This window comes from Chlorocebus sabaeus, chromosome 9 (assembly GCF_047675955.1).
Source record: "Chlorocebus sabaeus isolate Y175 chromosome 9, mChlSab1.0.hap1, whole genome shotgun sequence".
Lineage (NCBI taxonomy): Eukaryota > Metazoa > Chordata > Mammalia > Primates > Cercopithecidae > Chlorocebus > Chlorocebus sabaeus.
In genome coordinates, this window is record NC_132912.1 from 106,218,393 (window position 1) to 106,244,554 (window position 26,162).

At 46.5% G+C, this 26,162-nt stretch overlaps 1 protein-coding gene across 2 annotated transcripts in view; it reads left to right on the forward strand.

The window, feature by feature from the left end:
- Positions 1–26,162, forward strand: part of PDCD11 (programmed cell death 11) — a 51,558-nt gene that overhangs the window by 17,049 nt on the left and 8,347 nt on the right. For both annotated transcript variants that reach the window (XM_007964011.3, XM_007964012.3), the window contains exons 9-25: positions 38–244; positions 895–1,019; positions 1,199–1,259; positions 1,948–2,094; positions 3,430–3,681; positions 4,755–4,895; positions 5,510–5,704; positions 6,630–6,800; positions 8,458–8,677; positions 9,495–9,644; positions 10,050–10,165; positions 11,499–12,040; positions 14,432–14,494; positions 19,796–19,901; positions 21,934–22,023; positions 22,233–22,335; positions 22,753–22,930. In XM_007964011.3, coding sequence (XP_007962202.3) covers positions 38–244; positions 895–1,019; positions 1,199–1,259; positions 1,948–2,094; positions 3,430–3,681; positions 4,755–4,895; positions 5,510–5,704; positions 6,630–6,800; positions 8,458–8,677; positions 9,495–9,644; positions 10,050–10,165; positions 11,499–12,040; positions 14,432–14,494; positions 19,796–19,901; positions 21,934–22,023; positions 22,233–22,335; positions 22,753–22,930 — 2,867 coding nt within the window. The remainder of the gene's footprint in view (positions 1–37; positions 245–894; positions 1,020–1,198; positions 1,260–1,947; positions 2,095–3,429; positions 3,682–4,754; positions 4,896–5,509; positions 5,705–6,629; positions 6,801–8,457; positions 8,678–9,494; positions 9,645–10,049; positions 10,166–11,498; positions 12,041–14,431; positions 14,495–19,795; positions 19,902–21,933; positions 22,024–22,232; positions 22,336–22,752; positions 22,931–26,162) is intronic.

Consider the following 26,162-nt stretch of genomic DNA (forward strand, 5'->3'; position numbering starts at 1 on the left):
GCCTCCTCCTGCTCACCCTGCCTTTCCTTTTGTCTAGGTGAGGGCTTGCATCCTTTGCGTCCATCCTCGAACCAGAGTTGTGCGCCTGAGCCTGCGCCCCATCTTCCTACAGCCTGGACGCCCACTCACCCGACTCTCTTGCCAGAACCTTGGAGCGGTGCTGGATGATGTTCCTGTCCAGGGCTTTTTCAAAAAGGCTGGGGCCACCTTCAGGCTGAAGGATGGGGTTCTGGCGTATGCCCGGGTAAGGAGGCCTCTTTGTTTGGTCAGGGATCTTATCACTGGAAGGACTTTTGGAGCACAGGGGGCCATTTCTGCTTCTTTCATCCCTTGATGCTAGTTTAGAATTTCTGGTTATTGCAGTTCTAATTCCTGTTCATAGTGATTAGAACAATGTCTCTTGACTGTGTTAGGATGCCTTAGAACCAGCTTGCCATATCTGATACTTGGTTAATGGTTAAGTGTAAGGATGAGTTAGGATCCAGACCAGGGCCCAGCAGAGTTTTTCTTAAAGGGCTAGGTCATAAATACTTTAGGCTGTCAGCCCTGTGGTGGTCTCTGTCCTAATTGTCAATGCTGTTGTTATGGCTTGATAGCAGCCATAGACAGTATGTAAATGAACGGATGGCTGTATTCCAATACAACTTCTATTTACAAAAACAGGCACTAGGCACAGTTGACTGATCTATGTTCTGGACTTTCTCTGACCTTCCTGAAATTCTGTGATGATAAAAAAAAGAGCAGTTTTTTAGTGTGAAGAATTACTTAACCAGGCAATCAAAGTACTGTTTTTATGGTACATGATCAGTGTTGAGTCCTCTCTATGGGCTGTAAGGTCTCATTGGCTCAGACCTATTGTCTCTGGCTTGTCCTCAATCACTTGGTACTTTGCAGCTCAGCCATCTCTCTGATTCTAAGAATGTCTTCAATCCTGAGACCTTCAAGCCAGGGAACACTCACAAGTGTAGAATTATTGACTACAGCCAAATGGATGAACTGGCCTTGCTCTCTCTACGAACGTAAGTCTGTCATTAACAGGTAGGGGTGTAGAGATGTGCACCTGTACATGTTCATATTCATTTTCTCCTGGCTATGCTTGGGGAGGGTTTTCTTTCTTGCCAGCGTGACTGTGGTAGCCCTGAATTTTAGGCAACCTCTGCCCTAGTTTATTTAATTCTGTGTTTTTTCTTTGTCCTAGATCTATTATTGAAGCTCAGTACCTTAGATATCATGACATCGAACCCGGGGCAGTGGTAAAGGTAAGACCTCAAGCATATAATTAGGTACTCCCTCAGTTTCAGGCGTTCTTTAGTTCACATACAGGTGACTGTCAGCTCGTTAGTCCTCATGTTAACACATTGAATGTCATGTTCCTTACCTTTGCCTGCTGACTAGAATTTCTTTCTTTTTCTTTGGGTAACTCGTAATTAATTTCAAGGTAAGATCTTACTAGCACCACCCAACTACAATGGCAGTAGACCATAAATCCTGAGATTTGGGATTTGATGGTAGTTAGTAGACCAGATCAAAAGTTAGTCCTGTGATTATTGAGCTTCCTGGGATATTAGTGAGAAGCCAGTTCCAGATACCTGTCCTCTCCAACCATTTGGTTCTAATCGAGCAGCTCCCTTTATATGTAGAGTTTATTCCTTAGGACACCTTGACATCATCCCTTTCTTTGGGGAATGTATTTTAAGGCACACAGAAAGCACATGCTCACGCAGAAAGATGTGAAGGCTCCCACAGAAAGATATGAAGGCTCCCACAAATAAAGCTGATGAAATAATCCAGCTCAGGTTGGGGTGTGTGCTTCACCCATATGTCATCTGGAATAACAGGCACAGTTAGCCCAGGAAGGTGGCTGTGAAGGGGAGGTGTGACATGCCTTGTTAGAGGTGGGGGAAGGCCATTCTTGAGACATTGAGGCAGCTTATCTTTGGACTCTAGGGCGTAGTGCTAACCATAAAGTCATATGGGATGCTGGTGAAGGTGGGCGAGCAGATGAGGGGCCTGGTACCTCCCATGCACCTGGCTGACATCCTGATGAAGAATCCGGAGAAGAAGTACCACATTGGGGATGAGGTCAAGTGCCGGGTGAGCCTCCTGAAGGGTCTCTTGGGATTTTGGCTAGATGGGAAGAGAGCAGTTCTCAACTGAAGTTTCTGCCTTTTTCCACAAAGTGAGTGTGTAATGTCTGTAGTGTGTCTAGTACTGTACCTGGCATTGGGAAGAGAAAAGTGAGTCCCTGTTTTGTGTAGTATAATTGGGAGTTAAAATATTCATACATGAAGAGAGAGCAAGCCAGCCTGTGATCGTTTGCCATGTGACTTGGTGCAGGTGGTGTGCTGTGGTCACACCTGAGAAAGGGGAGGCGAGGGTGGGCTGGAGCAGCCAGAATTGTTGACGTTATCAATAGCGACTGCCACTAACAGGTATTCTGTGCCAGTTTCTATGCTAGGCATGTGACAGGCATTATTTCATTTAATCTTTGAAACAACCCTAACAATTAGGTACTATTATTTTCATTTTGCAGGTGGGAAAATTAAAGCTTAGGAAAGCCAACTGTCTTGCCCAGAGTCACACAGCTAATAAACGGCAGAACCAGTTTTTGAATGTCAGCTCTGTATGACAATAATGTTTTCTAGATTTCTGGCAGAGGTAGCACTTGAACTAGAAAGGATAGGTAGGATTTGGGAGGTTGGGGAGAGCAAAGGGTGTGTTCCAGGCACAGAAATAGCCCTAGCAAAGCTGCCAAAACATGGGTGAGTTACGACAAAGGCTCGAATCCCACAGAAAGCCTCATAGAGTTGTGAAGCTTCAGTATGATGATGCACACGGAGTGCTCCATGAGCAGGCACTTAGCATGTCAGATTTTCCTGTATTCATTTTATTTCATCATTATTGACTCAGCGGAGGTAATGATTGCCCATTGGTGCAAAATTTTACAGTAGTGGGATCAAGAGTTAAACAGAGTTTTTCTGTCTTTAAGGAGATGACCTTCTGAGGGGGTGAAAGACAGTTGCATCTCCATCTTATTTGATAGCTAATAAACAGCAGTACTAAGGTGGTAAATTGGTTCATCATTGGTTCTGTTAGACTAGATGCAAAGCCCACTAGGAAGGAGCCAAGATGGTGTGGAAGTTAGTGTAACCAAGACTCCACAGAGGTGCCGTGAATGTTGCTTCATGGTCAAGAGAGGTTAGTGTGCAGCAATTTATGGGAGCAATTACATTTGAAATAGTGATTTGTATGCTGCAGATTGTCATACAGCAGGAAGCAAGAAGAATCTGCCACTGAGTTGATTAGAGGAAAAGCTATAGCAGGTTCTTGGGGAATGGCCCCATGGCTTTTGGGTTTAAGAGGTTGCAGAGACCAGCTCAGTGGCTCTCATGGTAACAGATAACTTGACAGCCTATGTCCCTCCCCTAGGTTTTGCTTTGTGACCCTGAAGCCAAGAAGCTGATGATGACCCTGAAAAAAACCCTGGTTGAGTCCAAACTACCTGTCATTACCTGCTATGCCGATGCCAAGCCTGGTCTGCAGACACATGGCTTCATCATCAGGGTCAAGGACTATGGCTGCATTGTGAAGTTCTACAACAATGTGCAGGGACTGGTGCCCAAGCATGAGCTCAGTACCGAGTATATCCCTGACCCGGAGAGAGTTTTTTACACTGGCCAGGTAACCCTTCCCCTAGACAGGTCCCCTCTACCCTTGGTGACCCCACAAACACAAATATGAAGGAGCAGTAAGTAGTAGGGCTGACTTTAAGAGTAGTAGGGCTGCCTTTAAGAGGCTGAGGAAGAGAACACATGGGGCAGTGGGTATGAGCCGGCTAAATGGAGGAGACGGGAACAGAACAGGGAGAAAGCCTCAGCAGGTTCAGCAGAAGCTGACAAGCTGATAGGTCTCAGGCACACATGGAAGAGGTCAGTCTTTACTGTAATAAACCTGTGCCTCTCGTATCAGAAATTGTTGTGAGGTCACTGTCACCACACGGGGGCAGTACTGTAAAACTAGTGAGTCTTGGTATCACTAGGAAAAACACTTTTTTATTCCTTTAAATGACTTTAAATGGATAGATAATAATTGTACATATTTATGGGGTACAATGTGATATTTCTTTTTTTTTCTTTTCTTTTTTATTTTTTTCAAGACAGAGTTTCCCTCTGTCACCCAGGCTGGAATGCAATGGCGTTATCTCAGCTCACTGCAACCTCCACCTCCCAGGCTCAAGCGATTCTCGAGCTTCAGCCTCCCAAGTAGCTGGGACTACAGGCATGTGCCGGCACACCCAGCTAATTTTTGTAGTTTTAGTAGAGATGGGATTTCGCCGTTTTGGCCAGGCTGGTCTCGAACTCCTGGCTTCAAGCAATCAGCCCACCTTGGCCTTTCGAAGTGCTGGAATTACAGGCCTGAGCCACTAAGCCTGGCCACCATATGATATTTCAATACATGCTTACAATATGTAATGATCAAACCAGGGTAATTAGCATCTCCATCACCTCAGAGAGAAAAATAATTTTTAAGACTTGGATGGTACAAAAAAAGTTATTTATGTCTTCTGTTTATCCCAAAGCCTGCCCTGGGAGATTGTGTAGTTCTCAGTGCATTTCTTCTTTTCACTGCCTTCTGATCTGATCCAAAGGCTTGGTAGATCTCTCAAGGCCTCTGCAGCACTAGTGGAGGGCATGCTGCAGGGCCTGCAAGGCCTGCTGGGAGGAGTTGGCCAAGCCTGTGTGGTTTCTCGCCAGGTGGTGAAGGTTGCCGTGTTGAACTGTGAGCCATCCAAAGAGAGGATGCTCTTATCCTTCAAGCTATCGAGTGATCCAGAGCCAAAGAAAGAGCCTGCAGGACACAATCAGAAGAAAGGAAAAGCCATTAACATTGGGCAGGTACCTGGACTTTTCTGGACAAGCTTTTTTTATGTTACAGTGGCCTGTAAGACACAGTCAGAAGAAAGGAAAAGCCATTAACATTGGGCAGGTACCTGGACTTTTCTGGACAAGCTATTTTATGTTACAGTGGCAGAGAGCAGGCCACCACTAACACATGGTGTATTGGAACCCGTGAAGCGGAAAGATAGAGGTAGCTCGATAAGATTTTGGGGCTAGAGGGGTTCTTGAGAGAGGACGTCATATGCATTCCTTCCTGTGTGTCAGAACAAATGGAAGCTGTCCACGAGAAGTCCTGTTACAGTGAGGCTTTTCAGCAGTGGGCTGCTGACCTCTTTCCTCTTGGGTTCCTAGGGCCAGCCTGCAGTTCTGGCTTTCCTGGGGCTCCGTGGAGGGACTTGAGAGAGGAGTGTGATGGGTCCACACATGAGTCCTCGTGCGTGTGCACGTGCATGCATGCTGGGTGGTTGGGGTGGTGAGTGGTGTTTGGAAGAAAGCTGCCTCTTAGAGATCCTTGGTGCCGGAGTTTGATGCCTCCAAGCCCTGCCTGATCCAGACCAGGTTGTTCTCTGTTCGTGACAAGTGCTATTTTTGTCTTTCTCTTCCCTGGGTAGTTGGTAGATGTGAAAGTTTTAGAGAAGACCAAAGATGGGCTGGAGGTGGCTGTCCTGCCGCACAACATCCGTGCTTTCCTCCCCACATCTCATCTGTCGGACCACGTTGCCAACGGCCCATTGTTACATCATTGGCTCCAGGCAGGTGACATCCTTCACCGAGTCCTGTGTCTGAGCCAGAGCGAGGGACATGTTGTATCCTTGACTGGTATCTGTGGAACAGAGGAAGGTGGGGGGCCATGGGCGCTTGGATGGGAAATTCTGGGGAAATTAGTTAGAAACCGCATGGGGAAAAGACAGCTATTTGACCTCAGAAATACCTCCACAAAACCAAACCAGTGACAAAGCCTGTGCTGTGGAAAGTAAGAGCAGGCCTGAGTAAGTGCTGCCAGCAGATGCTGTTGGTCAGGGCGGAGTAGCCTGAAAGGTCATAGAGAGGGGGACTCTAGGGGGCTGGAGAAGGAGGCCCAGTGGGCTGCTTGGGAGCACATCTAGTTTTCTTGGGGCTTTCAGTGCTTGCGCCTTGGATTAGAACAATTAATAAGGTGGCGTCTGTCCCCCTTTCGTCCTTTTTTTTCACTATGTGCCTTCTCCCCTCAGGGCTATAGGCTCAGGAATATTCCCTTTGGTCTTTGCATAGGTGCTTTGAAGGAGCTTCTGCTCACAGAATGTAAAGTTCATTCTCCTTGGAGTAAAAAAGGGCAGAGGAGGGAAAATGAGTTCATCATTGTGAAGAGGGAGTAGTAGAGGATTGTGTGATGGCTGATCCAGCTGTCAGACCAGGGGGATGAGCCATCCCTTTTTGATCTCCTCTAGTAATCTGCAGATTAATGAATCGGGAATGGAATAAAACTGATTCTCAGCTGTAGTGTGCAGTTGGGCCATGCAGATGGCTGAACCACACCAAAGTTTCTAATTCAGTAGGTCTGGGTGGTGCTTGAGAACTTGCATTTCTCCCAGGTTTCAGGCAATGTTGATGCTGCTAGTCTACACACTTAGAGAATTGCTGTAGGAGCAGAGGTCAGCCTGCAGTTCTGTCTTTCTCTGTGGAGAAAGGAGATGGGAGAGATGGACATTTCGTCTGCCCTTTCTGGAACATTCCTTGATGAAGTACCACTAGCTTCTTTGCAGGAAGCCGGCCTTGGTCTCCACAGTAGAAGGTGGCCAGGATCCCAAGAACTTCTCAGAAATCCATCCTGGAATGCTGCTCATTGGTTTTGTGAAGAGCATCAAGGACTATGGTGTGTTCATCCAGTTCCCCTCAGGTCTTAGTGGACTGGCCCCAAAAGCTGTAAGTTCAACTCCATGTACAAGGGCTTTGAGGAGAAATACAAGGTCACAGAACCTGAAGGCTGGTGGGGAGGAATATTCTTTTTTTAATTTTTTAAATTTCATTCTTCTTATTTATTTATTATTTTGTTGAGACAGTGTCGTTCTGTCGCCCAGGCTGGATTGCAGTGGTGTGATCTCTGCTCACTGTAACCTCCGCCTCCTGGGTTCAAGCGATTTTCCTGCTTCAGCCTTCCAAGTAGCTGGTATTACAGGCACCCACCAACATGCCCAGCTTTTTTTTTTTTGAATGGTAGAGACAGGGTTTTACCATGTTGGCCAGGCTGGTCTTGAACTCCTGACCTTAAGTGATCCACCTGCCTTGGCCTCCCAAAGTGCTGTGATTACAGGTGTGAGCTACCGCACCCGGCCAAGGATACTTTACTCTTTTGAAAGATTTTCAGGGGCACCACTTAAGGTGTGTGTGACATAAAGGCACCTAGGAGGGGTGAGTGCAGCTGAGCTTTTGGCCCATGTTCCTCTTGCCCAGCTGTGTGACCATCTGGAGGAAGGGACTCCTTTCCCACTCCACACTACACATTGAAGGCCTTGGTCTCCAGTGTGAAGATGACTGCACTTGTTTTTATTCTCAGCACATTTAGACAGGGAAATTGATCATCCTGAGCTACTGAGTACAGGTTTTGCAGACTTCTGAGGTTTTTCAGGTGCTAAAGGACCAGAATGTCCTTGAAATTATTACCCACCCCCCACCCCCATGTCATTGAGTCCTGCACTTTTCAGATGGGAACAATCCCAGCAGTCCCCTAGCGGAGCCTCCTGGCGTACCCGGCATGTCAGCCAAGGCCTGGGCGGGGATGGGACTCACCAAAGTCACAGAAGACAGTCGAGCAAATGGTGTGCAGCTGATTGCTGCCGCAGATCATTCATCAGTATTTCTTCCCCTCTGTAGGCCTGTTTCCCTGGTGTTTTGCCTGGGAAAATCTCATTTGCATCCCCTGCCAGAAACATTTTAAAAATGGTAGCAGAGGGGAGGGCCCCTGAAACAAGCCCAGTGAGGGGCAGAGGGTTCCCGTGGGTTGTTGGGGTGAGGACAGCCCTGGTGTCTGCCTGGCTTGCTGTGAATGTGCCTTCTTGCCTGAGTGCCCTCTCCTGGAGGCTCTGGTTTTTTTGTTTGTTTGTTTTTTGTTTTTTTGGTTTTTTTTTTGAGATGGAGTCTCACTCTGTCGCCCAGGCTGTAGTGCAGTGGTGCAATCTCCGCTCACTGCAACGTCTGCCTCCCGGATTCAAGTGATTCCCTTGCCCCAGCCTCCCAAGTAGCTGGGATTGCAGGTGTGCGCCACCACTCCTGGCTAATTTTTGTATTATTAATAGAGTTGGGGTTTCAGCATGTTGGTCAGGCTACTCTGGAACTCCTGACCTCGTGATTCACTCGCCTCAGCCTCCCAGAGTGCTGGGATTACAGGCATGAGCCACCACTCCCAGCCAATCCGGAGGCTTTGTTTTTATGGAAGGGGAGTAGAGCTGTGTTCAAAGAGGGCTTGGGGGAGCTTCCTGGGCCCCATTTCCCCCCACTCACATCCCCCTTTCTGGGGACATCAAGTGAGTTGTCTTAATGAAGACCTTTCCTCTTCTCATCTCCTGCTTGTTCTTCTCTTCAGATTATGAGTGACAAATTTGTAACCTCCACAAGTGACCACTTTGTTGAGGGCCAAACAGTAGCAGCAAAGGTGACCAATGTGGATGAGGAGAAGCAGCGAATGCTGCTGTCACTGCGGCTGTCGGACTGTGCTCTGGGGGACTTGGCCACCACCAGCCTCCTCCTCCTGAGTCAGTGCCTGGAGGAGCTGCAGGGCGTGCGCAGCCTCATGAGCAACCGAGGTGGGGCACCTGTGGGGCAGGGGAGGCAGGCCAGGGGTGGGAGTATGCGTTCAGGCACCTGCCACCATGCCTGGCTAATTTTTGTATTTTTAGAGAAGACAGAGTTTCGCCATGTGGGCCAGGCTGGTCTCGAAGTCCTGACCTCATGTGATCCACCCACCCTGGCCTCCCAAAGTGCTGGGATTACAGGTGTGAGCCACTGCGCCCGGCCATAGTGCATAGTTATTACGTGTGCAGCTTAATCAATGTTTATATTACACACCTTTAAGATAAAGGTCATTATGAGCATCCTAGATATCCCCTTCTCCCCACTGCCAGTCCAGAGTCAAAGTTTCCCTTAGTTCTGTGGCTTTATATTTGCATTTGTTGTGAATCCACTCACCTTTTCACCTTTCATTCCTTTATTGAGCAGATGAAATGGAACTGGGACCTGCCAGGCTTTGTAAGGGGTTATTATTCTGACCATCTTAGACTTTGAACCATTGTGTAGGATTGTTGTAACTTTAATGGAATTTCATAGCAGGAGGCTTGTGAGGGGACAGTGACAATTCAGAAACCGAAGGAAAGCCTGTCTTCCTGGTATTTGTTGGCTGCTCCCATGAATTATGGTCAGGTAGGATTAGCAAGGGGCTTAGGTCTGTCTGCCTGTGACAAGAGTTTTCGTGGATACCAAATATTTTTGCAAAAAGTGATTTTATCTTGTCAGTGGTTCCAGCGCTCCACTGTCCTCCATGGTGACAGCACACTGCCAGAGGAAAAGAACAGAGAGAGTGTTGTTTCATGGTACTAATCCGTGTTTCCTTCGGGTCTCTGGCAGACTCTGTGTTGATCCAGACGCTGGCTGAGATGACCCCAGGAATGTTCCTTGACTTGGTGGTGCAGGAGGTGTTGGAAGATGGCTCTGTGGTATTCAGTGGGGGTCCGGTGCCCGACCTGGTCCTGAGAGCCAGCAGATACCATCGCGCAGGTGAGTGCTTCTGTCTTACCCATTGTGCTTGGTGGGAGGACCCTTTGCCCATTGCTCCCTCTCCTGGATACAGAATTTCTAAATACTTAGGGTAGATTAGTTGATTTGGTAGAGATTTTTGGCATGCCTACCTTGAGTGAATGCAAAGGCTTAGGTACGAATCCTTTAATTGTTACAATTGGGTAAATCTAGATTTTTATATATTAGGTTACGTAAATTAAGGCCCACCTGAACTTGAACTATGGGCGATAGACCCTTGGTTTCCCTAATTATGGCCCCCATGGACCCAGGATGTGTGTCCTCTCTGCTTTCTTGGATCTAAGGGGTAGCAACTACACGTGAGAGGTGCTGCTCTCCCTTCACCCTGTTCCAGAAGGATAATCACACTGTGGTTCTGCACTGCAGGGCAGGAGGTGGAATCTGGGCAGAAAAAGAAGGTTGTGATCTTAAATGTTGATCTTTTGAAGTTGGAAGTGCACGTTTCCCTTCACCAGGACTTGGTGAATAGAAAAGCTAAAAAGGTAAGCTTGCTTCTGACTTCCATTTTCGTGGTTTCACATGATGCACCCTTCAACCCCACACTTCCAGTTCGGGAATTCCAACTCAGATGCCTGTAGCGAGGGTAGCCCTATGTCTGGATGGATCCAGGACACCCCCAGTTTAGACCTCTCATCCTGGTGTGGTTCATAGTGCTGATTTCTATTCTGGTTCTGGTGATAAGTTACATGGGCACTCCATCTTTAGGGCCAAACAAATAAATAGTGCAGGAGTGGAGCTGGCTGTGTGGGTAGGGAGTGGCTGGCCTGGGACTCTGACAAGCTGGGAAGTGCATGCCCAGCCCACATGGGGCTGAGACTGTTCAGTCCTGCCCAATTGTTGCAGAGTGGGAATATCTGGGGCTACTGCTGCTTGATTTTTAAGAGAAGGCAGAATTTGGATTTTTGTTTGAAATAAAAGCTGAAAATGTTGGAAACTTATTTTTTTAAAATAAGTTTGGCATGAGCCGAACATCATGTCTGTGGGCAGTTCAGACCTCCAGGCTGTGCGTCCACGCCATCATCTGCCTTGTCTTCTGGACACTTGTGTGTGACATAAGAATGGGTTTGAGGGAAATCTCAAAATTATTATTTTTCTCTGGGTGATAAATATATTTGGTTATTGTCTAAAGCACTTATTAGGCAACTAGTTGCATAGAGAATGTGCAGTATAGATACAATCCTTAATTTCTAGTTGCTTACAGTATTAAGAGTTTAGAACAGACAGGGAGAGAATGGAAAGCAATACTAACCTCTCATTCAGTTTTCTAGCAGGACCCTGTACCATTTTATCACCTAAGGGAAACGGGCATACAAGAGCATGAGCACAATTTGGATTTTGAGGAAAGAGAGGTTAGGTGCCTTGCACACAGTAAGCTCTCAGTAATGACGCTATTCATTGCTTGGGTGGAAGAGTGATTAAATTGGGGATGGGGAGCTGCAGGACAGAGTCAGGAACCACAACGTCTATAAGCTGAGAGAGCTGTTAAGAGGTTGAAAGGCTGTGCATCAGAATTATCTCAATAACTTGTAAAATTCAGATTTAGTGGATCTAGGATAGGGTCTTACAATTTAAGTTGAAAGCAAAACAAAACCAAGCCAAAGTAATTCAGAGGCAGCCCCATGAGTTTAGTGTACAGGAGAGAAAGCTAGGTCCAGGGAGTGAAGGCTAGTCTGTTCCAGCTCAGACCAGCCTTGGGTTCCCTAGCCTTGGGACCCCAGAGGGTTTCCTTAGCTATACCCTGCCCAGTGGGGCCATGAGTGAGTGACCATGCTGTGTAAACAGGAAAGCAGGGATGGTTGCTTTTCTCTCTTCTAGCTGAGGAAAGGCAGCGAACACCAGGCGATTGTGCAGCACTTGGAGAAGTCGTTTGCCATTGCCTCCTTGGTAGAGACTGGCCACCTGGCAGCTTTCTCCCTTACCTCTCACCTCAACGACACCTTCCGCTTTGACTCAGAGAAGTTGCAGGTGGGACAGGGTGTCTCCCTAACCCTCAAGACCACAGAACCAGGAGTGACTGGCCTTCTTTTGGCTGTGGAGGGGCCGGCTGCCAAGAGGACCATGAGGCCGACCCGGAAGGACTCTGAGACAATTGATGAGGATGAAGAAGTGGATCCAGCTCTGACTGTAGGAACCATAAAGAAGCATACCCTCTCCATCGGGGACATGGTCACAGGGACTGTGAAGTCCATTAAGCCCACCCATGTGGTTGTGACTCTGGAAGATGGCATCATTGGCTGTATCCATGCCTCCCACATTCTAGATGATGTTCCAGAGGGCATCTCTCCTACTACCAAACTGAAGGTTGGGAAGACGGTCACTGCCCGAGTGATTGGTGGGCGAGACATGAAGACATTCAAGTATGGAGGCTCGCGGGGGTGGCCTGACTTCGAGGGGAGATTGTTGAGGGAGGACTGGGAAAGTAGGCGGGCTCCAAAAAGTTGCATGTAAGTCAGATTCTCTTTTAGTTAACAAAAGGCATTCACCAAAGAATTGTTTTGCATGATTCTTTTTTTTTTTTTTTTGAGACGGAGTCTTGCTCTATTGCCCAGACTGGGGTGCAGTGGCGTGATCTTGGCTTACTGCAAGCTCTGCCTCCCGGGTTCATGCCATTCTCCTGTCTCAGCCTCCCAAGTAGCTGGGACTACAGGCACCTGCCACCATGTCCAGCTAACTTTTTGTGTTTTTAATAGAGATGGGGTTTCACCGTGTTAGCCAGGATGGTCTCCATCTCCTGACCTTGTGATCCGCCCACCTCTGCCTCCCAAAGTGCTGGGATTACAGTGCATGATTTTTTTTTAAATGTGGAATATATGGTGTGGTTGTTAAGAACATGGGTTCGGAGTCAAACCCGGGTTTGAATTCTAGATTAACTGTGACCATGTGGCAGTAGCTACTTGACTCCAAATTTTATTTTCTTAATTTTTTTTTTTTTTTTTTTTTGAAACAGAGTCTCACTGTCACCCAGGCTGGAGTGCAGTGGCATGATCTTGGCTCACTGCAAACTCCATCTCCCAGGTTCATGCCATTCTCCTGCCTCAGCCTCTCGAGTAGCTGGGACTACAGGCGCCCATCACCACGCCCAACTAAATTTTTGTATTTTTAGTAGAGACGGGGTTTCACTGTGTTAGCCAGGATGATCTCGATCTCCTGACATGATCCACCCACCTCGGCCGCCCAAAGTGCTGGGATTACAGGCGTGAGCCACCGCGCGTGGCCTATTTTCTTAATATGTAACGTGAGAATCGTGGTAGCGACTACCTTGTAGGGCCATAGTGAAGACTGAAAGAGAGAATGTGTAGTCTGTTCTTTGCCTAGTGAGTTGCCTGCCTCGGTTACTGTGCTGTATACATCTGCAGTTGTCATAATCCATTCTCCACATCCCACCTTAATTATCCTCATTTGCTTTAAATCTTGTGCCAGATGTTACTGTAGCAGAAATTACTGCTATAACAAGAACAGCAAAAAAAGAATTCAAAGTCTGGCCAATAATTTGCATATTAATTTCAGTAGCCAACTGTGGGGTCTTCAGTAAGTCATTTATCCTCTAAATAAAGACCTCAGTTTCCTTATTTTTAGAACGAAAGAATTGGAGTGTATAGACTGTAAGGAAAATTGTTTTCAGGATCTGATACGACAGTCCTAAAAGATCAGGCCAGGCACAGTGGCTCACGCCTGTAATTCCAGCACTTTGTGAGGCTGGTGGATCACCTGAGGCCAGGAGTTCAAGACCAGCCTGGCCAATATGGTGAAACCCCTTCTACTGAAAAAACAAGGCCGGGCGCAGTGGCTCAAGCCTGTAATCCCAGCACTTTGGGAGACCGAGACGGGCGGATCACGAGGTCAGGAGATCAAGACCATCCTGGCTAACTCGGTGAAACCCCATCTCTACTAAAAAATACAAAAAACTAGCCGGGCGAGGTGGCGGGCGCCTGTAGTCCCAGCCACTCGGGAGGCTGAGGCAGGAGAATGGTGTAAACCCGGGAGGCGGAGCTTGCAGTGAGCTGAGATCCGGTCACTGCACTCCAGCCCGGGCGACAGAGCGAGACTCCGTCTCAAAAAAAAAAAAAAAAGAAAAGAAAAGAAAAAACAAAAACTAGTCGGGCACAGTGCCCGTAGTCCCAGCTACTCGGGAGGCCGAGGCAGGAGAATCACTTGAACCCGGGAGGCGGAGGTTGTAGTGAGCTGAGATTGTGCCATTGTACTCCAGCCTGGGCAAGAGAGTGAGACTCTGTCTCAAAAAAAAAAAAAAAAAAAATCGGATGAGGCTGGGTGTAGTGGCTGAACCCTGTAATCTCAGCACTTTGGGATGATGAGGGAGGTGGAAAAACTTGAGCCCAGGAATTCAAGACCTGCCTGGGCAACATGGTGAGACCCCATCTCTACAAAAAATAAAAATAAAAATTAGCCGGGCATGGTGGCATACACCTGTAGTCCCAGCTACTTGGGAGGCTGAGCTGGGAGGATTGCTTGAGCCCAGGAGGTTGAGGCTATTCCAGCTTGGGTGACAGAGTGAGACCTTGTCCCAGGGGGAAAAAAAAAAAGATCAGATGAACCTGCTCCTTACTATTAACTGCAAAGGTTGGGGATGGAAACTTTCAGCCTGACATGTCTCCCTTCAGTGGTGGTGTGACAGTGGAACAGGGTGCTTTTGTGGGCTTGGTTTGGTGGAGAATAGAGAGAAATCCTGACCTACAGATTACTGTGTTACAGAGATGAAGAGAAATGATTCAGCTTATTTGTTTCTCCAGGTTTCTCCCAATAAGTCACCCCAGATTTGTTCGAACCATCCCGGAGCTGAGTGTTCGGCCAAGGTGAGGGGGACGTTAGCAGCACTGTCTCATGGAAGGAGCACTGGGCTTTGGAATTAAGAATCCTGAGTTAGAATCTTGATTTTACCAGTGTTAGGATTTATTTTTGCCTTTCTCTGTCCAAGTTTTCTTGTTTCTCCAGTGGGGGTATTTGGTTCTCTTAGGGCTAGAGGGATAATATGAAAATTAATGCAAAAACTGTGTACAGGTTTTAATTACGAGTTTAAAGCCTGGTTTCAGTTCTGTTTGTCAGCATGTCACAAAAAGAAACATTTTTACTCTCAACCCAATTTTCTATAATCCAGTAATTCCCTAAATAAGGAAAATGTATCCAAGAATATCTGTTATTTCAACCTGGACGACTGCTTGGTGGGCTGGAAGCTGAGCTAGAATTTCAGGTCATGCTGGGGTAGATTCTGTAGAGAAGAGTGTTCCATAAGATACTGTGTGGGGAGGAGAACGAGGAGTTCTCTAAAAGAACCCAGCGTCTCAGATTGATAGACCCTTAGTGAATAAAGCTAGATGCGTATGACCTTAATTAAGAAAGGCTCTGCGGCTCAGTCCTGAGATCCATCCAGGTTGTAAATCTTAGGCACCTAGAGATTTACAGAACAGCCTCCAGAGTAATTTCCAGGGCCAGACACTGGCTCACCTGTAATCCCAGCACTTTGGGAGGCTGAGGCAGGTGGACTACTTGAGGTCAGGAGTTCCAGACCAGCCTGACCAACATGGTGAAACCCCGCCTCTACTAGAAATACAAAATTAGCTGGGTGTGGTGGCGGGCGCCTGTAATCCCAGCTACTTGGGAGGCTGAGGCAGGAGAATCACTTGAATCTGGGAGACCGAGGTTGCAGTGAGCCGAGATCTTGCCGTTGTGCTTCAGCCTGGGCAACAAAAGCGAAACCCGTCTCAAAAGAAAAAAAAAAAAAAAACAAAGGAAATATTCCTGGCACATTGAGTTTCAGATGCTAATAACACTTTTGGGACTTCAAAGTAAGCCCTAAACTAAAGTTTCAGAATAATAAGATTTGGGGGATGAATTACATTCCTATTTGTTAACTCTGTGGTTTCCTTAGTTTTGTAGATTTTGATTGTGTTTACCCTCCAGTCTTTGTTGGAAAATGAAGAAACCTCTTCATATTAATGGTTTCAGCCTGCAGTATCTTCACCTCTGACATGTGATGTCTTGTTTTAATTAAACCCGTAATTAGGGTTGAGGTAAAGTAGTTTATTCAAACTAAGGATAGATATCTTAAATTAACGAATACACAGGGGATGAGTCAGTGGACTCCGTGGGAACACTGAGATCCTAAATGTTTTTTGATCCTAAGAGTACTGAGGGAACCCCTCATTAACACTGCTGGTGTTGGAAGACTATGATATGAGCCAGAGTGGGGGTACTTGGCTGTAGCAGAGTGGGCCACGTCAGGAATTCAGTGGATTTATTAAGGAGGTGGGAGATGTAGAGTTACAATAACAAATAGACAGATGGCCAGACACACTCCCAGACAGATGGCCAGACATCTTCCACTTCCTCCATGGACTTTTGTTGTACTGTGACTTGTTTTAATCTTAAGGCTCTTGAGAAACATAGTGAATTTCTCACGCTTATGTTTTAAAATAAATATTTTGAAGTCAGGATGAAAAACATTTAACTGATGGTTTTGACTTAACGGAGGAATTGTAGCTGTATTTTTATTTCCCATTTTGTATGGGGATCTCGTGCAGAACTGGTGCAGAAAGAGAATGCTGTCTGTTCTAGAGCTGAGTTCAGAGGTGTTGGAGGCACTCAAGGTTAAGATTCATCTTACCTGGTTACTCCTCTGGAGGGCTGGGAGGAAAGAGGCAAGGCCATTCAGGAGTGTTAGAAGGTGTCTCTGGCACTCCTATTAGCCAGTGAGTTTTCTCATAGGTCCCCATTTAGTACTGCCAAGCCTGGTTTTTTCAGGGGTTGCTCTTTTTGCAGAGGAAGTTTCAAATCACTTCAGGAAAAGAACAAAGGATAACACATACCTGTATATGTGGTGGGTTTGGTTTGGTTTGGTTTAAATAACAGAAATTTGTTTTCTCACAATTTTGGAGCCTAGAAGTCTGAGGTCAAGATGTTGACAGGTTTTGTTTCTTCTAAGGCCTCTCTCCCTGTCTTACAGATGGCCATCTTCTCCCCATGTCTTCACATGGTCTTCCTTTCATATGTCTCTGTGTCCTCATCTGTCATTTAAAAAAATTACAGTAACAACACATACATTTACCCTCTTAACAGTTTTCAGATGTACATTAAAATATTGTTAACTAAATGCATGTTGTACAGCAAATCTCTAGAAGCTTTTTGTCTTGCGTGACTGAAACTATACCTATTGAACAGCAACTCTGCTTCTCCCTCTCTTCCGCCCTTGGCAACCACCATTTCCCCTTCAATCCCGGTGAATCTGACTATTCTAGGTACCTCATATAAGTGGAACACATATAGTATGCATCCTTTTGTGACTGGCTTATTTCACTTAGTGTAATGTCTTCAAGGTTTATCCATTTTGCAGCATGTGTCAGAATGTCCTGTCTTGTCTTTTTTCTTTTTTTAGAGACAGGGTCTTGTTCTGTCACCCAGGCTGGAGTGCAGTGGCGTGATCATGACTCACTACAGCCTTGACCTTCTGGGCCCAAGTGATCCCCCTGCCTCTGCCCCCCGAGTAGCTGGGACTACAGGCATGCATCAACATGCCTGGCTAATTTTTTTTTTTTTTTTTTGTAAAGATTGAGTTTTGCCTTGTTGCCCAGGCTGGTCTCAAACTTCTGAGCTCAGGCAATCTGCCTGCCTCGGCCTCCCAAAGTGCTGGGATTACAGGCATGAGCCACTGTGTCTGGCATATCCAGTCTTTTCAAGGCTGAATAATATTCCATTGTACATATATGCCACATTTTGTTTATCCACTCATTGGTCAATGGACATTTAGGTTGCTTGTGCCTCTTGGCTGTTGTGAATAGTGCCACATTGAACATGAGTGTGCAAATATCTCTTTGTGATCCTGATTTCAGTTCTTTTGAGTATATTCCACCTATAAGTGGAATTGTTGGATTGTATGGTAATTCTGTTTTTCTGAGAAACTTCCATACTGTTCTCCATAATCGCTGCACCATTTTACATTCTCATCAACTGTGCACAAGGGTTTCTGTTTCTCTACATCCTTGCCAACACTCGTTATTTTCTTTCTTTTTTTTGTTTTTAATAGTGGCCATCCTAATGGGTATAAGGTGATATCTCATTGTGCCTTTAATTTGCTTTTTGTGATAATTGGTGATGTTGAGCATCTTTTCATTTGCTTGTTGGTCATTGGTATATCTTCTCTGGAGAAATGTCTATTCAAGTCCTTTCTCTCTTTTTGTTTTTAGACGGAATTTTGCTCTTATTGCCCAGGCTAGGGTGCAATGAATGGCACAATCTCAGCTCACTGCAACCTCTACCTCCTAGGTTCAAGCGATTCTCCTGCTTCAGCCTCCGGAGTAGCTGGGATTATAGGCAACCATCACCACGCCCAGATAATTTTTTTTTTTTATTTGAGACGGAGTCTCGCTCTGTCACCCAGGCTGGAGTGCAGTGGCGCGATCTTGGCTCACTGCAAGCTCTGCCTCCCGGGTTCACGCCATTCTCCTGCCTCAGCCTCCCGAGTAGCTGGGACTACAGGTGCCCGCCACCACGCCCAACTAATTTTTTATATTTTTAGTAGAGACGGGGTTTCACTGTGTTAGCCAGGATGGTCTTGATCTCCTGACCTCATGATCCACCCGCCTCAGCCTCCCAAAGTGTTGGGATTACAGGCGTGAGCCACCACGCCCTGCCAATTTTTTTTTTTTTCTGAGATGGAGTCTCGCACTGTCGCCCAGGCTGGAGTGCAGTGATGCAGTCTCGGCTCACCGCAAGCTCTGCCTCCCGGTTCATGCCGTTCTGCTGCCTCAGCCTCCTGAGTAGCTGGGCCTATAGGCGCCCGCCACCATGCCTGGCTAATTTTTGTATTTTTTAGTAGAGACGAGGTTTCATTATGTTGACCAGGCTGGTCTTGAACTCCTGACCTCGTGATCCACCCGCCTCGGCCTCCCAAAGTGCTGGGATTACAGGCGTGAGCCACAGCACGCAGCCTCTAGCTAATTTTTTGTATTTTTAGTAGAGACAGGGTTTCATCATGTTGGCCAGTCTCAAACTCCTGACCTTAGGTGATGCACCTACCGTGGCCTCCCAGAGTGCTGGGTCAATTCTTACTTTACTAGATAGGAAAGTTCCCATTTTCTACATTAGGGAGCACTTGCTATTGTATTTTACAGATTTACTAACATTACTTGTAGCATTTTATTGGTGAGTTTGGTTCATTTGGGCTTAGAAATTATTTGAATTGATAAGTAGGGGTGGCAGTTCTGTGATTCCTTCGAGGTGATTGTGGACCGGTAACTTTCAGGCTACATCCCTTTGTGGCTTTTCTGAGAAGAAAAAAGAAAAAGGCTGAGTGCCGTGGCTGACATCCATAATCCCAGCACTTTGGGAGGCCAAGGCCAGTAGATCACTTGAGGTCAAGAGTTCGAGACCAGCCTGGCCAACATGGTGGCTTTGTCTTTACTAAAAATACAAAGAAATTAGCCGGATGTGGTGGCGGGTGCCTGTAATCCCAGTTACTTGGGAGGCTGAGACATGAGAATCACTTGAACCTGGGGAGTGGAAGTTGCAGTGACCCGAGATTGTGCCATCACACTCCATCCTGGGTGACAAAGCAAGACTCTGTCTCAAAAAAAAGAAAAAAAAATTACTTGAATAAATGAATGCTCCTTTTATTAAAAAAAAGAAAATCAAGAAAATGCTAATGGAAGGGTAGCATAGGGCAGAGAGCCCTGGATTTTGAGTCAGAAGCCCTGACTTTAACTACTGGTTCAATAGCATAAAATGGGCTTAATATCTACTCTGCTGAACTCACACAGTTGTCAAATTCAGTGACAGAATTTTTGAATGCAGTTTTGCAAACTAAAGCAACAAAGTATTATGAAAGAAGTAAAACAATTTTGTTTCCTGATTTTATAAAGGCTATTGTGGGCTACCTTCTTTAAAAGCAACTTGTTCATAAGTAGGTGAATGAAATGGAAAAGATTAGCCTTGGGCCAGTTTTGTGGACATTCCCCTTTGAGGAGAGAAACAGGGCTTTGGAGGGTGGGTGTGAGTAGGGGAGTCCTGTACAGTCAATCCATAGCCACTTGGGAGAGATGGTTTCAAACTCGAAGTCTTATCCAGTGGTGGGTTTACTCTTTACATTTCCTTTCTGCAAACAGTGAGCTGGAGGATGGCCACACTGCTCTTAACACTCACTCTGTTAGCCCTGTGGAGAAGATTAAACAGTACCAGGCCGGCCAGACTGTTACTTGCTTCTTAAAGAAGGTAAGAAGTTTTGCCACTCGGCAATGAGATGTCATTCTTCTTTCAGAAGAAACGGTCGTGACATTGGAGAAAAAAGCCATTAGCAGAGAAACGCATTTGAGTCTGTGCTACCATGCTGGGTTTGTGGGAGACAGTATGTGGTCTCTGCCACTAAAGAACTTCTGGCCCGGCCGGGCGCGGTGGCTCAAGCCTGTAATCCCAGCACTTTGGGAGGCCGAGACGGGTGGATCACGAGGTCAGGAGATCAAGACCATCCTGGCTAACATGGTGAAACCCTGTCTCTACTAAAAAAAAATACGAAAAAACTAGCCGGGTGAGGTGGCGGGCGCCTGTAGACCCAGCTACTCGGGAGGCTGAGGCAGGAGAATGGCGTGAACCCGGGAGGCGGAGCTTGCAGTGAGCTGAGATCCGGCCACTGCACTCCAGCCTGGGTGGCAGAGCGAGACTCCGTCTCAAAAAAAAAAAAAAAAAAAAAAAAGAACTTCTGGCCCAATTAGGGAGCTAAAATATGGCTTATACACGATTAGCAAGCAGCTCATAATTCAATATGTTGGTAGATTAATTGTAGAAATGGAAAGCAAAATATAGGGCAAGATTTAGAATATAAATGTATATAATTTGGATTTTAGATTCATGCTTTTCATGAAGTTCAGGTGCACTGTAAAACAACATGAAATTGGGTGCCAGGTTATGTGTTCCAACCCCAACTGGAACAGGAGTTCAAAAAGGAAAGAAAGCAACCTATACTGGTTGAAACATAGGAGAGGCGGCTGGATTGGGTTTGACCTTGAAGAATAACAGCTCTCCGTTGTTGCCAGATTCCTCTTTGATGGGCATCTCTGAGCATGATCGTCACTGATGCTTGATCCCTTCAGTTACCTATTGTCTATAGATATTCATATGCCCCAGATGCCTTAGCGTAGCAGATAAGGCTCTTCATAATCTGACCCTCCGTGCACCTTATGTGGCAGTCATTCTGAAAAGCTTCTCTGTCTTTTTCCCTTCCTGTCTTTATTTGTGCTGGTTTCTACATCTGGAGTACCTTCTATTCCAGTTGTCTACTGCCCTTCAAGCTTCAGCACAAATAACCTTCCCTCTTTACTAGTTGCTGTAGCATGTTGTACTTCCTACATGTTGCTTGCTGTTGTAGTTATTTGCATACTGATTCAACTTACTGCTTGTAGGCTGTAATCTCCTTGAAGGCAGGTCCTGGCTTTTATTTATCACTATGATGCCATGTACACAGAAGCTGCTTGATAAATGATTTGTTAAATTGACTTGAAAATTTGAGTACGTATTTATGGCCGGGCACGGTGGCTCACGCCTGTAATCCCAGCACTTTGGGAGGCCGAGGTGGGCGGATCACTTCACGTCAGGAGTTTGAGACCAGCCTGGCCACCATGGTGAAACCCCATCTCTACTAAAAATACAAAAAATTAGCCGGGCCTGGGGTGCGCGCCTCTAATTCCAGCTACCCTGGAGGCTGAGGCAGAAGAATCACTGAAACCCAGGAGGTGGAGATTGCAGTGAGCCGAGATTGCCACCACTGCACTCCAGCCTAGGAGACAGAGCAAGACTCCATCTCAAGAAAAAGAGAAAATTGGAGTGCGTATTTAGGGCGAGACACTGCATAAACAGTGAAGGATCCAAATTGGTTTAGAAATAAAAAATTGGCCTCTGGAGATGGTTAACAATCACTGGGCACAGCTGAGCTTGGAGGAGGCTACAGAGGTCTGTGGGATTGGTTCTCCAGCTTGAGGACATCTCTGGAGTCTCTTTTGCTTCCTGGTCAGCTGAGACCCTGGGAGAGATGCACATTCTGCTAGGCTGGCAAAGGCTCTGAGCTGGAGTCTGAGGGAAGCCGGTGAGAAGTGGAGGTTGGGCAAGGGCAGTGGGATGGAAGGGTGGATTCCTGTTCCTTGGAAAAGTATTGTACTGGAGCCCTTTCCACCTTATAGTTTTAGGAAAGTTTCAATGGCAGGAAACCTTGTATTTGTATTTGCCCTACTCTGGTTCCTTTTTTTTCCCTCAGTACAATGTGGTGAAGAAATGGCTTGAGGTGGAGATTGCCCCAGACATCCGGGGGAGAATTCCCTTATTGCTCACTTCTCTGAGCTTCAAGGTCAGTGTGCTTGAGATCCCTGGAGAGGGGACCCAAGCTCCCTAAGCTTGGCTCAGTGTCTGGTATGTGGGTTCACAGTGGGTTTAAGGAACCTTGTTCTTATTTAAGGATTGGTTTGGGAGATACTTGCTATGGAGACTTAAATGCTATGGTTTTGGATAAATGACAGCCTTTCTTCAAGCATCACAGGAGTTTTCTTATCCTTCCAGGTTCTGAAGCATCCAGATAAGAAGTTCCGGGTTGGCCAGGCCCTGAGGGCCACCGTTGTTGGCCCAGATTCCTCCAAGGCCTTCTTATGCCTGTCCCTCATAGGTGTGGGAATGAAACAGTGCCTGGTCGGGGAAAGGAAGTGGCGGGAAGGGGTGGGATGGGTTTTCAACTTTTGCTCAAGTTGGAGGACCCCTTCAGTATTGGCATCCTTAGAAAGCCTGGTGTGGGACAGTTCTTCTCTTGGGCTTTGCTCTGGCCCAGTTACTTCGCTACTCTCTGAGTTACCTTTACCTACACAGGTGTTTTTCTCAAGTCCGTGGGAAAGAGTTGTCCACCACTTGGCCCTGGGGTTCTTGGCTGCATGACAGGGTGATCTCAGTCTAGATGGTTCTGGATCATTCAGCCTGGATACCCCAAGTCTGGGCAGCCTCCACCATCCCCAGCCTGTGTGTGGCCAGCATTCCCGCTCCTCCCTTAGCTCATTTCCTCTTCCCTGAATCAGGTTGGTTCTTCCACCAGGTCCTCACAAGCTTGAGGAAGGGGAAGTGGCCATGGGCCGAGTGGTGAAGGTGACTCCCAATGAGGGACTGACCGTCTCCTTCCCCTTTGGGAAGATAGGAACGGTCAGTATATTTCACGTGAGTGACTCCTACTCCGAGATGCCCCTGGAAGACTTCGTCCCCCAAAAGGTTGTCAGGTAAGCCAGGTGTTCTTTCTCTTTTCACCTGTCTGTGGAATTGGTGTATTTTTTTTAAAATGTCGTTGTAATACATGACTTTTTATCAGAAAAAACAGGTTTATGAAATAGAAAATGAAAATTTCTGTCACCTCTCTGTTTCTCTACCACTTTTTGCCATTATGTACTTTGACTTCTATCTTTCTAGACTTTAATGCATATATATAGTTTTTCTTTATATAAATAATAGAATATCATTTTATATATTGTTTTTTTCTCATAGCAGTTTATCATGGATTTTTTTTCTTTTCCATGCTAATATATCAAAATCTGTTTTGTCCTTTTACCTTATTTTAAAACGTTTGTTTAGTATTCTGGGGTTTTTTTAATTGAATTTTATGTGACCAATTCTCTGTTGATAGACAATACTTTTTTTTGATAGACAATAATGTTGAAGGATCTTTGTACATATATTTGGTTTTTTTGTTTTGTTTTGTTTTGTTTTTTGTTTTTTTTTTTTTGAGACGGAGTCTCGCTCTGTCGCCCGAGCTGGAGTGCAGTGGCCGGATCTCAGCTCACTGCAAGCTCCGCCTCCCGGGTTTACGCCATTCTCCTGCCTCAGCCTCCCGAGCAGCTGGGACTACAGGCACCAGCCACCTCGCCTGGCTAGCTTTTTTTTGTATTTTTTAGTAGAGACGGGGTTTCACCATGTTAGCCAGGATGGTCTCGAACTCCTGACCTCGTGATCCGCCCGTCTCGGCCTCCCAAAGTGCTGGGATTACAGGCTTGAGCCACCGCGCCCGGCCTTTTTTTTTTTTTAAATTGAGACAGAGTCTGGCTAGAGTGCAGTGGCATAAGATAGAGTCTGGAGTGCAGTGGTGCGAGACACAGTCTTTTTTTTTTTTTATCTGTGACAGATTGCAGTGCATAGGCTAGAGTGCAGTGGCGCGATCTCAGGTCACTGCAGTCTCCGCCTCCCAAGTTCAAGCAATTCTCATGCCTCAGCCTCCCAAATAGCTGGGATTACAGGCATGTGCCACGACGCCTGGCTAATTTTTGTACTTTTAGTAGAGACTAGGTTTTGCCATGTCAGCCAGGTTGGTCTTGAACTCCTGACCTCAGGTGATCTGCCCACCCCGGCCTCCCAAAGTGGTGGGATTACAGGTGTGAGCTACAGTGCCTGGCTCTTTCGCATATATTTGGATACTAATACAGGTATGTTTGGTAAATAAATTCCTAGAAGTGAAATTGATGGGTTACATGCCCTCCAAAATGACTGTGCTAATTTATGTCCCCACTAAATATGACTGTCCATTTCTTATACCACTGTTGGCACTGGATATTTTAAATTTGTATCTTAGCCATTGGTTCAGCAAAAATTGGTCTCTTGTTTTTTTCTTTTTCTTTGAGACAGAGTCTTGCTCTGTCCCCCAGGCTCGAGTGCAGTGGCGCGATCTCGGCTCACTGCAAACTCCACCACCTGGGTTCACGCCATTCTCCTGCCTCAGCCTCCTGTGTAGCTGGGACTATAGGCGCCCACCACCACGCCCAGCTAATTTTTTGTATTTTTAGTAGAGATGGGGTTTCACCGTGTTAGCCAGGATGGTCTCGATCTCCTGATCTCGTGATCCGCCCGTCTCAGCCTCCCAAAGTGCTGGGATTACAGGTGTGAGCCACCACGCCCGGCTTCTTCTTTTTTTTTTTGACAGAGTCTCGCTGTGTTGCCCAGGCTGGAGTGCAATGTCACAATCTTAGCTCTGGGTTTTTGTTTTTTTTTTTTTGAGACAGAGTCTTGCTCTGTCACCCAGGCTGGAGTGCAGTGGCACAATCTGGGCTCACTGCAACCTCTGCCTCTTGAGTTCAAGTGATTCTCAGCCACCCAAGTACCTGGGATTACAGGCGTTGTGCCACTACACCTGGCTTATATTTCTGTTTTTAGTAGAGACAGGGTTTCACCATGTTGGCCAGGCTGGTCTCAAACTCCTCGGCTCAAGTGATCCACCTGCCTTGGTCTCTCAAAGTGCTAGGATTACAGACGTGAGCCACCACACCCAGCCAATTCGAGTTTTAAAGACTGTTTTAATAGCCTGAATAAACTAAACTTGAGGAGACAGATTTCAGCTGGATCCAGTAGTCAACTGAGAGTAGAGTAGATGCCCTTGGAGGCAGAGACTGGAAAATAACTGCCCTCTCCTGTCTCAGCTGTCCCAGCCACCAGCACCTACCTGCCTAAATTCTCAACCACTGACAACCACTGCACAGCACAGACATGCCCAGGGCCTGGGAGAAGACAAAGAATGAGTCCTAGAGTCTGGTTTCTCTTGAGGTTTAGATAATGAGGTTGTGGTTTTAAATGTGTTTTATTGTGGCCAAGCCTATGATAAATTCCTTGCCTAAAGGTAGACTGCCCCTTGAGGCCCTGTCCCGCTCTGACGGCTGTGATGCCAAGTTATCAAAGGCAGACATCTGTCGTGGGAAAATTTTGGACTGGGGATTGTTGCTGAGATCCTTTCTACCTCTAAGATTCTGTATATTATGGTTTGGGACTACTAATTGCCATTTTAGATGAAATGTTTAGAGATGCAACCCTGCTGTCCCTCCTGGAAGCCTTGCTAACCCTAGCTTCCTCCGAACTGCTCTTGTGTGTCTGCGGTAGTACCTAGCTGATCCCTTGGGCATGATCTCCTGGGGTTAGTGTGTGTCTCTGCTGAGATCAAACGTTCTCAGGATCTAACACAGAGCTGGTTCTTCTTTTAAGGACATACCGTATGCCTCTGTGAGACTTTCTTTTCTTCCCTCCTTCCCACCCTCCTTCCCTTTCTTTCTTTCTCAGAGTCTTACTCAGTTGCCCAGGCTAGAGGGCAGTGGTGTGATCGTAGCTCACTGCAACCTCAAATTCTTGGGCTCAAACAATCCCCTGTCCTCAGCCTCCCAAGTAGCTGGGACTACAGGTGTGTGCCACCACACCTGGCTTTTTAAAAAAAAATTTTTGTAGAGACAGGGTCTCGCTCTGCTGCCCAGACTGGTCTTCAGCTCCTGGCTTCAAGCAGTCCTTCTCCCTTGGCCTCCCAAAGTGTTGAGATTACAGGTGTGAGCCACTACACCTGGCCCCAAGAAGAGTGGGTCGTGTTATTTCTATGTAATAGACTAGTAAACTGAAGCCCACAGAGGTGACGTGACTTGTCCAGAGTCCCTCAGCAGGTTTTCAACAGCATGAAAAAACATGACCAAAGTCTCCTGTCCCCTCACTTGT